Raw genomic sequence first — 13,396 nt, forward strand, 5'->3', positions numbered from 1 at the left:
CGCGCACTTTCGGCGGGTGGGACGCCGTATTTTCGAGTGAGTGAAAAAGTGACTTTCAGTGGCCCCCGGCGCACAAAAATTGGACAGGGCACTTCTGGCGGTGCGATAAACATTTTAAGGTCGGAACCGGTCCGATCGGTCAGCGGCAACCGGAGATCCGGGTTTGTGTGACGTCACTGAGTGACTTGCTCGGTAGTGCGAGAAACTTTTTTCCTCCATTCGGTGGAGACGCACGGTAGTTTTTCAGTTCGCGTTCGCGCCTCGTTTACAGTCGTCGCGTACTCGTTGCGAGTGTTTAAGACCAGCGTGGTCTATCCGCCCGTGCCGGTTGGCGGCGCGAGTGGAATAAGATGGAGTTGGCCACTGGCCACTCCTATCGCCTAGGGGACCCAGGGGGCCCCGAGAATGGCAACAAAAAAGTGTCAAACTGTCGTGACGGGGAGTACACCGGCAGGAGACTGCCGGATTTTATGGACCCCACCGGTACCTCCGGCCCGCTCCAAATCCTTCGCCTGTCGGGCGTTGGTAAACCGTTACCACCCAACCCATTCCTGATCCGCCGCTCGGTCGAGTCCTATCTCGGCGGGCCTATCGATGGTGCAACGAAGGAGAACCGCGGAGCGTCTTACGCTTTGAAGGTTCGTAGCACAGCTCAGTTCAATCGCCTACTGAAAATGACTGTCTTGTGCGACGAGACCCCCGTCACAGTCACCGAACACCCAACACTCAATGTGTCGAAGTGCGTCGTTTCCTGCATCGATGCGGTAGACCTGCCCGACGACTACCTTCTGTCGGAACTCCAGGATCAGGGAGTAAGGGAAATCTACCGAATCAAGCGGCGAAACCCAGAAGGTAAGCTGATAAACACACCCGCTATTGTCCTTACCCTTTCCGGAACGCAAATCCCCGAGTACATCCACTTCGGATGGTCTCGATGTGCAACTCGGAACTATTATCCGAACCCGATGCGCTGCTTCCGTTGCTGGGACTTCGGCCACACGGGCAAGAGGTGCCCCAGCGAGGAGCAAATCTGTGGCAACTGCTCGAAGCACCACCCGACAAGCGCCGCCATGGCTATCGACGACGGTGAAGCAAGAATCAACCGACCCCCGTGTACGGAACCGCAATTCTGTAAATTTTGCAGAAACAGTTCCCACCCCACTTCAAGTCGGAAATGCCCGGTGTACCTGAAGGAGGTTGAGGTACAACGCGTAAAGGTTGACCAAGGCATCTCGTACCCGCAAGCCCGCAGGGAGATCGAACTGCGCTGCGCTTCCGGTCAAACGGGATCATTCGCCAAGGTCGTAAACTCCAGCAAGGACAAAGAAATCGAGGAGCTCAGGGCAAAGATCAACCAACTGCAGCTGGCCAACAAAGCGAAACAAGTCGGAGTCGGTAATAGGTTGGAGACTGTACAGAACAGCGGTACCATCGAGGACCTCGTTAGCAAGGTAGCTGCCCTCACCGGAGAAATAACCAAGCTCCAGGAATCGCTGGCTGTGAAGGACAGCATCATTGAAAAGCTGAAGGCTATGGTCAAGCAACCAAGTGTGGAACCGAACAAGAACAAGGCCAAAAAGAACACCGACAAGAAAAACAAGGCGGACAAAGAGAAGATTCAAATCGTAGACGACCCGTACGACATTTTCTCAGAAGACGACAGCATGGACACGACACCGAAGCAAACGCCCAAGCGCGAACGATCGTTAAGGAACACAGAGGACAGCAGCGATTCCTCCCTGTGTGGTCCCAAGACGAAACGTGGTGCAGTACCCAAGAGTTCAAAGTAAGTGGTTTAAAGGCTCAGTTTCGCCGCCCGATTTCCATAGTTAAAACCCACAAGACCCTTCCACTTTCCTCTTCAATCCTTACCCCACAATTAATACCAACCATGGAAATGTGCAAGCTGAGCCTTACACAAGAGTACCTGTTACTCAAATCACGAATGCGAACACAAATCCACCACCTACCATCGTCACTTCTCGATCGCAAACACCCACCACCAACACAATGGCCGCAGTTGAGCGTCCGAGTAGCCGAGGCCCCGTCAGTGCGGAAGCTACACCCCAACCCCTTAAAGAAGGAATTTCGCAGAGTTTCTGGGAAGAGATTTTCTCAAAATTGAAGAATCCAAAATTCTTAACGTAGCAAATTCCTCAAAACTCTTAGTGTGGAAATTCTCCCGAACTTTTGAAGGAGTCTTGAATCTCGAGAGCTTCTGCAGAAAGAATCGCTGATGGCGGAGTTCTCACAGTTTCAGATTCCCAGAAATGAATTTTCCAGAATTGCGGGAGAAGAAATTTCCTAGGACGGGTTAGCTAAAAATGTACCTGGAGGATTTCCTAGTTTTATACCAGTTATGTAAAATATTTCTGTGTGAAATGGCTCTATGGTGGTTTTGTCATTGCCAGAAATTCAATGCTGATCTCCGTATCGAACCATTTGATGGCACATTACATTACGTCTGTAATCAGTCACAAAATCAGATTTCTTTAAATACGAAAGCAGATCTTGTAAATTAGTGGCGTAGCGAGAAAATTTCGTTGTTGGAGAGAGGAGGGACTTCTGTATTGAGTTCGATTAAGCAACTAAGAATTATGTTTCTGTCTGACTTTGTGTTCCACCTCGTTCAAATACAGTTATCCAGATTTTTTTTATTCTCTAAGCTTATCTTGAGCAAGTAAAATATTGAGCGCAACGCAACGGTTTTCTTTTAAGATAATTAGAAAAAACTCATCCCTACCGATAAAGAAAAAATGCATCCCATGCCATACAAGAATTGCCTGGAGTACATCAAGTTCTTATTTTTACACGGATGGTTTTTAGTCGATTAAAACATTTAGCGTCAATTAAACTATGAAGTTCACAAATAAATCAAAGAAAATTCATCTGGTATAAAAAAGCTGTGAAGGTTCAAATTGGGCAGGAAATTAATGAATACCTCCCGTGTAAAAAAAATATTTTTATATTTTTTTATTCGTTTATGCAGACTGTGATCCACAGAAATGAATTGGATGAGCGTTCAACAATTTTTCCATTACAGTTCATTCAAGAATTCCCTGGAGCTTAGGCATGGAGGTCTACACGCATATGCAAACGCCTGTTATCTCTTTTTCAAAACGGATAATTCGCTTGTACTTAGTCCATAGAACCAAAATGAATATGCCCTCAAACATTATTTTATTCTAGGTCTTTCGAGAATTTCTTCCTATTGCATCCTCTTTTTGCACCCTCCCAACAAAGTGACATAAAAAGAGGTTTGTGTGCAGTGACGGGAAATGTCATATCGATGTCATGGGACTAACTTGCTAATAACTTTTCTCACAAGTCATTTACAATAATGTTTTGCATATAAACATGTAGCCTTCAAATGACCCGAAAACTTTTTCTAATAGGTAATTTCTCTAAATGTGATATTGGCGGCGTGAGAGCCGAATTAGTGTCAGATGACATTAATGTCATGACATTCCGTGACATTTTTTTAATCTCGCTCTCATGGCTCACAATTTGTATTTAGAACAATGATCTGTTCGACAAAGTTCTAGGACCCTTTAAGTACTACATGTTGATCAAAAAATCCGAACTGTAAATGACTTTTGAAAAAAGTTATTACAAAATTAGTAATAGCAATGCCATGACATTTTTTTGACATTTCCCATCACTGTTTGTGTGTACACGCTTTTTTCAGCGGCGCAGCCGAAATTTTTGAAATCTATAAGGGTTTGACTTTGAACGGAGTTTTTTTTTTCTAACAAATTGGGGGAGGGTGATGAACTCCCAAAACTACCCCCAGGCGATGGCACTGAAATCATTTCAAAAATTGCAGTGGCACATCGGTCAAAAATGGTGGCAGCGGCGGAGCATAAAAATTGTCGGCGGCCGCGGCGTGGCGGTGCACAGCACTACTTACTTTGGAGCTTGAAACCGGTCTTTCTTTCGGTGCTCTGATTGTTGTCTATTAGTGTCAAGATGTCCGTTTTCAACACGGCGGCGTGTCGTTCTTTGAACGCGCACACTTCTGAACGGAGTTGCTTCACTGTTTTTGCCATCACGGTTAGAATTCGAATGATAGAGCTAGAACTGTCAAATTTTGTCTGCTCGATCATGGATTACTATGATGGATATTGCATTGGTAGTTTCGTTAGTGCGGGAGATGGTAAACATAGACCTGTGCGCCGCCGCCGCCCGTTGGTTTACTCACGCCGCCGCCGCCGACGATTTTGGGTCGACGCGCCGCCGGTCATAATTTTGCCACGCCGATGACTAATCTCAATAAAAAAATCAATTAACTTGTCGAGTCAAGTACGAGACACTGAAGACGGCTTAACAGTTGAGGTCGAAATATGTATCTGTAAAGCAATACAACGTGGTGGAATTAATTGGAATAGTACTAAATATGTCTTATGACACTTCATGTTTAAGTGGAACTCGTCAGAATTCAATTTCAAATCTACCTCTAGTGATGGTGTCTCTAAGTCGGTGTTGTGACATACATTATCTTGGTTAATGAATAAGTTGGTTGATTAGTTTGAGGTTTGATTGTGGCTTTATCTAGTAAAATAATACATACATTTTTAAACTAATTTTCGGAATTTATCTAAGCTATGGCATCATTCAGTCATTCACCTAAACAATTTTCATAGGATCTGGGATAGAATGTAATCCTTGAAAAGTTCCTTCTCGAGAGATATCTCGTCATCATTGGTATATAGTTAATAAAATAATAATATAAATTATAAAAATATAGAGTTGTTGTATTGATTTAATCATTGAACCAAACCTGTAACAGTAGTTATTGTTCCTAAAGCAAATCATTGCAGTTCAGGAATGTCAAGTTTAGTAGCACAGTCATTATCTTGACAATATTTACTTTTTTATTTATCAAAATCAACAGTTTTGTTTGTTTTTAGATTTGTGCTATTAGGACATAAGACTTTTTTGGCAAAATTTAGCAAAATAATTAAATCCCTACAGTGACTGCTTTCCATTTGTTTTGTCCCGAGTAACTAATAAAAATAAATTTTTAAATGTGATTGACACAACCATTTAGTATGTTGTGAGCACCACGGTTCTTTTTTCCTTATGAACTGCCACTATAACCCTGAGCTGGGATGTTGTCGCCTCTCCACGCCGCTTAGTATTTAGTAAACTTGTTTAGTTAAACGTCAAGCAGTTACAAACATTACGAAACTTTAATTAAATTTTTTTTAAATGGTTCAATACTTTGTAAAAGCTCTAAGAAACGTATCTTCAAAAATTTCTAATTTATAAAGTTTCTGAGAATATTCGAAGAAGCATCGTATCGACATTCATTTAAGTTTTTCTTCGAAATTTCCTCCATCAGGGATTCCTTCGGAAAATATTCCAGAAATTACTTCGGAAAAAAAAATCAAGAAATTTCTTTGGAAACTCCTCCAGAAATTCCTCCGAAAAGTTTCCTTTAAAAAACCTTAAAAAATTACTTCAGGAATTCTTCCGGAAATTTCTTTATGTATTTCTTCGGAAATTCCTTACAAAATTTCTATGAAGATTCCTTTGGAATTATCATTACCGATTTCTTTAGAAAAACCTTTTCGAATTTCATTCGGAATTTATGAAGGAATGCATACGAAAATGTAACCTACGAGAATTTTGTTGGGAATTCCTTCGAAGACTCCTTAAGGAGATTCTTAAGAAATTTTTGAAGAAATCCATTGAGGATTTTCGAAAATAATTCCTAAAAGAACTGCCTAAAGAGTTTTTGAAGGTATTTCTAAAATACTTTCCAAAGGAAATCCTTAACGAATTTTCAGAGGCATCCATAAGACAAATTCTGAAGGATTTTTTGAAGAAATTTTAGGAGGAATTTCAAAGGAGTTTAAGAAGAAATACCCAATACAATTTCAGACGGAATGTCTACTGGTATTTCTGACGTAATTCGTAGATTTCTCCAGGAATTTCTTCGGAATATAAATCTATTCGCCTTTTCCTCCAGAAATTCCTTTGGAGATTCGTCTGGTAATTCCCTTGGAAATTGGCTCTACAAAAACTACTCCGGAAACGAATTCCAGAAATCTTTCGAAAATTCTTTCTGGTATTTCTTGCAATTTCCTTTAGGAATTAGTTCGGAAATTCGTCCACGTATTCCTTCAGAAATTTGTATAGGAAAGCATTGGGAAATTCGTTTGGTTATTCCTTAGAAATTTTTCTAAGAACTTTTTTAAAATTTCTTGCAAAATTTCTTCTCTAGGACAAATTCTAGAAAATTCCTTAACAAGTTCCTGAGAAAATATCCGAATTTTCGAAACAACTCCTGAAAAAACTTCCGAAAATCTTAGATGTCTTCAAGAATTCCTTTGGACATTCCGTCGAGATTTCGTTTAGAAATTCCTCTAGGAAATGAATCTAGAAATTGAATAAATGTTAAAATTTCTCCAAAAATTAAATTCAAAGAAGGGTTCCTAAGAACTATTTCAGAAATTCCCTCAGAAATTATTTAAGAACTTTTTCCAAGAATTTGTTTTTGAATTTCTTTTGGAATTACTTCAGGAATTCCTTAGCAAATTCCATCAGGAATTGCTTTTCGAATATAGATTCCGGAAGTTCTTCGCAAATTTCTTTTGAAATGTTTTACAAGTTCCTTCGAAAATTGTTTTTGAATTCCTTCAAAAATTATTTCTGAAACTCATTCACGGGTTCCTTCGGAAATTGCTCAGAAATTTCATCGGAAACTAATTTAAGAATTCTTCGGAAGTTTCTTTTGGGCATTCCTTCGGATTTTTTATAAATGACTTTGGAAATTTCTTAGAATTTACTCTAGGGGTTTCCGGACGTGATAAAATCGGGGGTAGAAAAAATCGGGTCAATACTGTATTGCAATTGTAACTGAAGTCGATTTTTGTACGGGTGACTCGTACCGTGTGAATAAAAAAAATCCGGGATCAAATTGATTTTGTTAGCCATTGTTTTTTAATCCACGCCGGTTCACCCCGCCGCCACCGATTAAAGCCAACGGCGCGCCGCCGTGACGCCGCCGGGGATAAAGTGATCACCACGCCGCCGCCGCCGCCGATTATATGACCGGCGCACAGGTCTAGGTAAAAACTATGTAAAATCGGCAAGTTTTGTCCTTTTTAAAAAATGCAAACGTTACGAGGCTCTATTTGAGACAGCTGCATTCTATCGAGGAAGCGGCCTCGCTGGCAAGGGAATAGCATTTAACGGTGGACAGTAAGCAACAACTGAATCATCAAGACACTCACTGATTGAATCTGTATGCGTAGTGTGAAACGACGACTATTCCTTGCAATCGCATGACCAGAAATGCAAGGCCAAGATGGTAAATCTCAGAAATAGTGATTTTTCTTGTAAGATCCGCGCTTCCCCAGTCTGTGCTAAGTCGCTCCGCAAGCTTACAAATAAAAGCAAGTCTCAATTGCATAATGAACTCCTGCTGAGATTCGACGACACTTTAATAGCTCTCACAGTCTTTGCTAAAGTATCTTTAGTCCGAAAGAAGCTGTTTTATCAATATGAAAACAGACTCTATCAACTTCCCAATGATTTCTCGGATGAGTTGGTTATAACAGCTGACAAATTGTCGACCTTCGTCGAAACCTAACAAATATTAAAGCCTGTCATAAGACGACTGTCGAGTCAAGTCGAGTCAAGTACGAGACACTGAAGACAGCCTTACTGTTGAGGTCGAAATACGTATCTGTCAAGATACAATTAAGTGGTGGAATTCAATGGGATTGTATAAACTCGTCTTATGACAGGTGAAAACATTCCATCAAAAAGCTCAAAATAATTTTCTTATCAAATATTAAAGTCCCAGGATTCGATAACATCTTCAACTTGGAGCTTAGGCACAAGAACAAGCAGTTCTTTAAAGACTCCAGAATACATGTTCTGAAGAAGGATGTATGATCTTCTTTGAAGACCTTGTTTTGATTTTCAATCAGTGCCTACTTAGTTACTTAGGGGAAGAGGCCCCAAAACGCCCCCCCCTCCCCCGATGCAAAACGCCTTTTGTGGTTTCCCTCATATTTACCGTCATTAATATGTCCGTAACAAAACTAGATCTAAAATTAAGTAGGATAGGCGAAGAAAGTTTCAAAATAGTGCATGGGAAGGTCGGAAAAACCGAAAATTTCCACATTTTGAAGAAACATCTAATATTTTGGCGAGGCAAAACGCCCTAGTGGCAATAACCTACAAAGTACTTGCGTCTCCACGGACTATCCATACTAGAATGCTGATTCGCCGACGCGTGGTTCTTTGTTCCCTAGGAGCCGCCAGCTGAATGGCGTTTTGCCTCATGAGTTTTCCGGCAACAAAATATCACCACTTTTTTGAAATGTGAATATTATCAATATGATTGAGATTTTTGACAATTTTTGAATGGCATCAACTAGCTATCTTGTTTAACTGATGCATAATGTAAAAATACCCATGAATAGCGTTACAAATAAGACAATAGAGCAGTGTTTGCTTAGCTAGGGCATATTGCCCCCCCTTCCCCTACCCACTGCCTGGAAGTCAGCCAAACTGCCGTAATCTGAGAAAGTGACGTATGCGCCAAATGACAACATGCATAATTACCATTTTTCTGTTAAAGAGCTCGATGAGTTATTTGGAAAGGCTATTTACAGCCGACAACAGGAGTTAGTCGAAGTAAACAACAACCGGCACGAGGAACAGTTTGGTTTTCCACTTGGTCGATCAACCGTTCACCAGTTTACTCGAGTCAAGAACATCCTAAATCAGAACAGGTCTGCATACGACTTTGCTCTGGCTTCTCAAATTTTTATTTCGTTCGAACAGTGATGAGCTGAGCTAAATTGTTACATTTGATTACATTTGATCATATGAAAAAAATCACTGTCCGGGCCCGGGGGACAGCTACCGAAATACAGAAATTGATTTTGCACTATATATGCATTATATATCTAACAATTCATGATCACTATTTGATATATGACTAATATTGACCATCTCATCATAATCAGAATGCATTCGATTGATTTTAATATTGTTGATTCAGACCTTCTAAAGTAAGGCGAAACATGAAAATTTTTGGCATTTTTGTTCAAATTTAAATTTTGGACAAAGTTTACAACATGAGGATTTGATATTCCATGCAGGTAAAAGACTTTTCAATAGCTTTCTTTTGTACTACATAAGATAATGGAAGGATCTTTGCAAGTGTTATTTTTAGAAGTGTCCGGTATTGTGAGGTGTCCGGCGCTGGGGGATCTCCCCCTATAGCTGATAACTCGATATGATGAAAAAATGCACCCAGACAGCAGATGACAGATTTTAATACATTTCCGCATAACAATCTTTTAGAAACTTTAAAACCATTGTCTTGAAGTTTTACAATTTTGAATTATTTTAATTCAGTATCTGTAATAACTTTTTTTTTTTTAAATAAAACCTTGCAGTATTGAACATGCCAAGATTTTATACAATAATTGTAAGATTTGTTTTTTTTTTGAGTATTAAAATAAAAATATAAGAAAATAAATCACAAATCACGTATTTCTATCTTCAGTTCGGGATAGGTAATGGCAAAAAAAACCCTCGCTACGGCAACTGGCTCTACTTTTGGCCGAACGAACGGCGGTGATCATCTACGGTGCACCCGGAGTTAAGTTTGCGTTTGCCTCCATGCACGAGCACATGGTTCATAGGCATCGTACATTCCACATGTGAGCGCGAAAGAGCAAGTGGACATAACCGCGAATAAAAAAAAAAGAAGTTCACTTCCGCGAAACGGTTACCATGATGCACAGCCTGCTTCGATTTGGTCGAGCAATGAGGAGGAGGTGCGGGAGAACATTTTCGCGACCGTCGAATCCAGTCCCCAAGTCGAGGATAAAAAAGCGCCAACCGATGCTAACTCGATTCCCTCGAACTCGGCGGACACAAGCGACGTGTATGTGTGAAATAAGAGAGAGGCACTATTTTAATAAATTAAAAAAACTAAAGCTAAAATGATCGAATGGGGAAATTAATTTCGCTCCTTCAAGTGTGCTCTCTCGTCAAAAATGAATCATACTTCTGGGACGCGGAAGTGGGGGGTAGTGCACCGTATCGGAAGCTATCGGGGAATGCGAAATTCGGTACGGAATAACCTGCCAAACAAGTCATTTCGCCAACTTTGGGGTATTCGGAAATTTGGTTTGGTGAGCATTCGCAAAAAAAATGAAATTATGAGCTTTGACTCAAGTTGCTACCCTCAATATCTAACCGATGGTGGTGTGAGGATGAGCGATTGGAGGGGTGGACTCCTGAGTTTCTGCATATGAAATACGATAACTGATGCACCCCCGAAACGGCTGGGTACATATCTTCCGCGTATTTTTAGTTTGGGATGAAAAAGTATTTGATTCGATTCAATTGGATGGCTTTTAACGGATATTCATAGTATGACAGACTGGATGGGGATACTGAAAATATAATTTCTGCGGAGAGACGAGGCATGATGATAAAGTGTATTAGGCAAGCCAATAATTTTATGGAGAAAATTTGAATTTAAATTCAACACACAGAATTGAGAACTATTATTTGTTTTATTCCAAAACATTTGTAGCTACACCGAACTCAATTGGTAGAATACAGCAATATCGAGACTTTTGTTATTACCAAGGATTGTGTTCATTAATTAACTATATTTTTTGAAAGCAAACACTATTTGCATCAAGTTTCAAGTAGCTGCATTCATTAGCATATGATATTAAAGCTCCATGACATTTTCCACGGATTGCTATGGAAACCATTTTGACTTGCTCCAGTTACACTATTGTAAGCGAAGGCGTAGGATTGCCAATTCGGAGATGGCGAGTTCGATTCTCGGTCAGGTCTAGGACGTTTTCGGGTGGTTAACATTCTCGACTCCCAGGGCATATTGTATCCATCGTACTTGCCACGCAAGATACATTTTCATGCAACGACGGGCAAAGAAAAGCTTTTAATCTATACCTGAGGGAATGCTAAAAAAATACTGTGTTTAAAAAGCAGTTCAAGTTTCAGTTGAAATGTAGAGCCATAGAAGAATAAGAAAATTTTCACTTAACTTTAAAAAATACGCGGCTTATAACTTTGGAAATGCTTTATGAACACATAGCTTCAAACCGGATAGGTAAGATGTGCCGCCAATAAAGTAGAAATAGAGTACAGTTTTTGAACAACCGTGAACCAAAAGTGATCTAACTTCCTAAAACTTTGCTTCATCTGCACCCATTCTATAGAAAAAGTTTCATTAGGCAGTACAAAAATTTAACGCATTTTGCTCATTCCTCACTCCAGTGAGCCCGTTAGAAGGATTGTCCCTTCCATAAGAGCGTGAAAACATCACATATTTATCATTTCGCGCTTCGCGACGACGCGACGCTGCCTGTTACGACGACCACCGTCGTTCAATGTTCATAATGTGTGCAATGCTTGTGCTTTATTACGGGGTTGACTTTTTCACGCTTGGCAGAGTCTCCTATGGCGTTGCGACCGACGAGGATGACGGTCCTGACGAACATCGTTGACCATCGCCCGTCGAAGGAGACCATGTCATTACGTGGGGTTTGGCGCCTGCTCATCGCGTGGAAAAAAAGACGGTTTGATTTCTGGAAAGGGTGAGACCTCCTCCCCCAGTAACGTGTGCAGGGGCAGGTGATTATAAAAAAAAGCTGGTGGGTGTGCCAAAATTGTTCGTAAAAGCCATCTGACTACGACCGAGAAGCAATCCTAGTGGTGGTTTCAGTCGGTGTCCTCAGAGGAGACAACCGTTTGCACATCGCGCATAGTTATGCTTCGGCATTTTAATTTATTTTTTAAGCCGCGTACGTTATTGTGTAGGGAGGAGAAGGACCTTCTCGCCCAACAGACATCGTTTAAGGTTGAGTGTAATATACGCGTCGCTTCCATGCAAAATGGAGGCAGAAAAAAATTGCCAAAAATTGGTTCTGCTTTTATTGGCATTACACATATAGGGTTACAGCAAATATTTTTGGTCGTAATCCTATTTTCGTGACCAATCAGAAGATCAATTGAAAGAAACAAATTTTGCTATAAGAGTTTCATCGCATCTGATCATCGAATCTGGGGACATATTGTTATGAAATGGAACCTCAACAGTTTAACCACCTATGACGGAAATCAGAACAAGGGCAGAGCCTCAGAAAGTGACTGCTACTAGAACCGGATAACGAAAGGAAAGAGGGCACCCTCCAGAGAATTTATATCGCTAAGAGAAATCGGATTCAGAAGCCCTCGTTCTGCAGTAGAATCTGCCGGAAGCTGCGCGAAAAAAAATGTTTTTCTCGCGGTGGCAGTGTAAAATGGATTTTTTAATGATATTATATACGTATGCACACCTCTCGTAAACCGACGCCGTTCTACAGAGGCTACGGAACGCATATGCACCGGTCACCATGTCCCGATAGGAGCAATTCCGCTGGTCGGTGCACACACAAATGCCATTTATTTAACTTCAATTTATTTGTCTTTTTTGTATCTTTGAACGTCGACTCTATTCCCGGCAGCCTCAGCCGGAGCAATGAATACCGGAAAAGGACAAATACAAAATTAAAAGCGTCCCATGTGCATGTGGTCCACCCGGTGCATACACGATGATAAACGTTATCTTATTACAGAAGTATTTTTTCGTTAATTAATTTGTGTCCGCGCCCTACGCTTCTGTGCGCTCGCCTTTTGACTGAAATTGTCCATAGTTCGTTGCTTTGTTGTGACATTTCCTGCACTTAAACAATAAAAGCTGAACGATGGCACTTTGGTAAAGTGCATTGCAAAGCTAGTTTTTTTTTTTAATAAATATAAACTGCCGCGAAATATGTCTCTAGACCCAATTGGTATTTAATATGCATTGGTTTAGGGTCGACCACCCAAGACACTACCTTCTACAGCAGTACCCTTTCGGATACCTCCAAAGCCCGACTCCTACTATTTATTTCTGATTAGCGCAACGAAACTGATCCATCGTTATCATCACCACTACCTGCGTCGGGTACGGATCCAAACAAAACTTCCGCCTCTCCTACGCTTCCATTGGATTTTATCAACGACTTTTGGAACAATGTGCCCAACCTGGAACTGATGACCAACGATAGTTCACCATGGATGTTAGCCCTCCAGGTAGTCTCCAAGGATCGCTTCCCTAAAGACAAATACAAATGGGATTGCAAGATAGGTAAGGACATCCGGCACTCCACGGACATAGGAATCCTCCAGAAGACCCTCGGATCGTTCTTTAGGCATTTTTATAATCATTGTGGATGTCTACCTTCGCTGTGAAACGCCTTCCGCCTTCAAACCTCGACGCTTTCTATCCTTCCGAAACGTTCTCGGACAGGACACAAAGCTTTTCGTTGATGGTCCGACGAAACGCATCATGCTGTTA

At 41.0% G+C, this 13,396-nt stretch overlaps 1 protein-coding gene across 1 annotated transcript in view; it reads left to right on the forward strand.

Moving 5' to 3' along the window:
- The first annotated feature begins 350 nt into the window (after positions 1-350).
- The window catches only part of LOC134223131 (uncharacterized), a 120,155-nt gene continuing 107,109 nt past the window's right edge, over positions 351-13,396 (forward strand). The window contains exon 1 of the mRNA XM_062702270.1: positions 351-1,786. Coding sequence (XP_062558254.1) covers positions 351-1,786 — 1,436 coding nt within the window. The remainder of the gene's footprint in view (positions 1,787-13,396) is intronic.

Source organism: Armigeres subalbatus, chromosome 3 (genome assembly GCF_024139115.2).
Source record: "Armigeres subalbatus isolate Guangzhou_Male chromosome 3, GZ_Asu_2, whole genome shotgun sequence".
In the NCBI taxonomy this organism is placed as follows: domain Eukaryota; kingdom Metazoa; phylum Arthropoda; class Insecta; order Diptera; family Culicidae; genus Armigeres; species Armigeres subalbatus.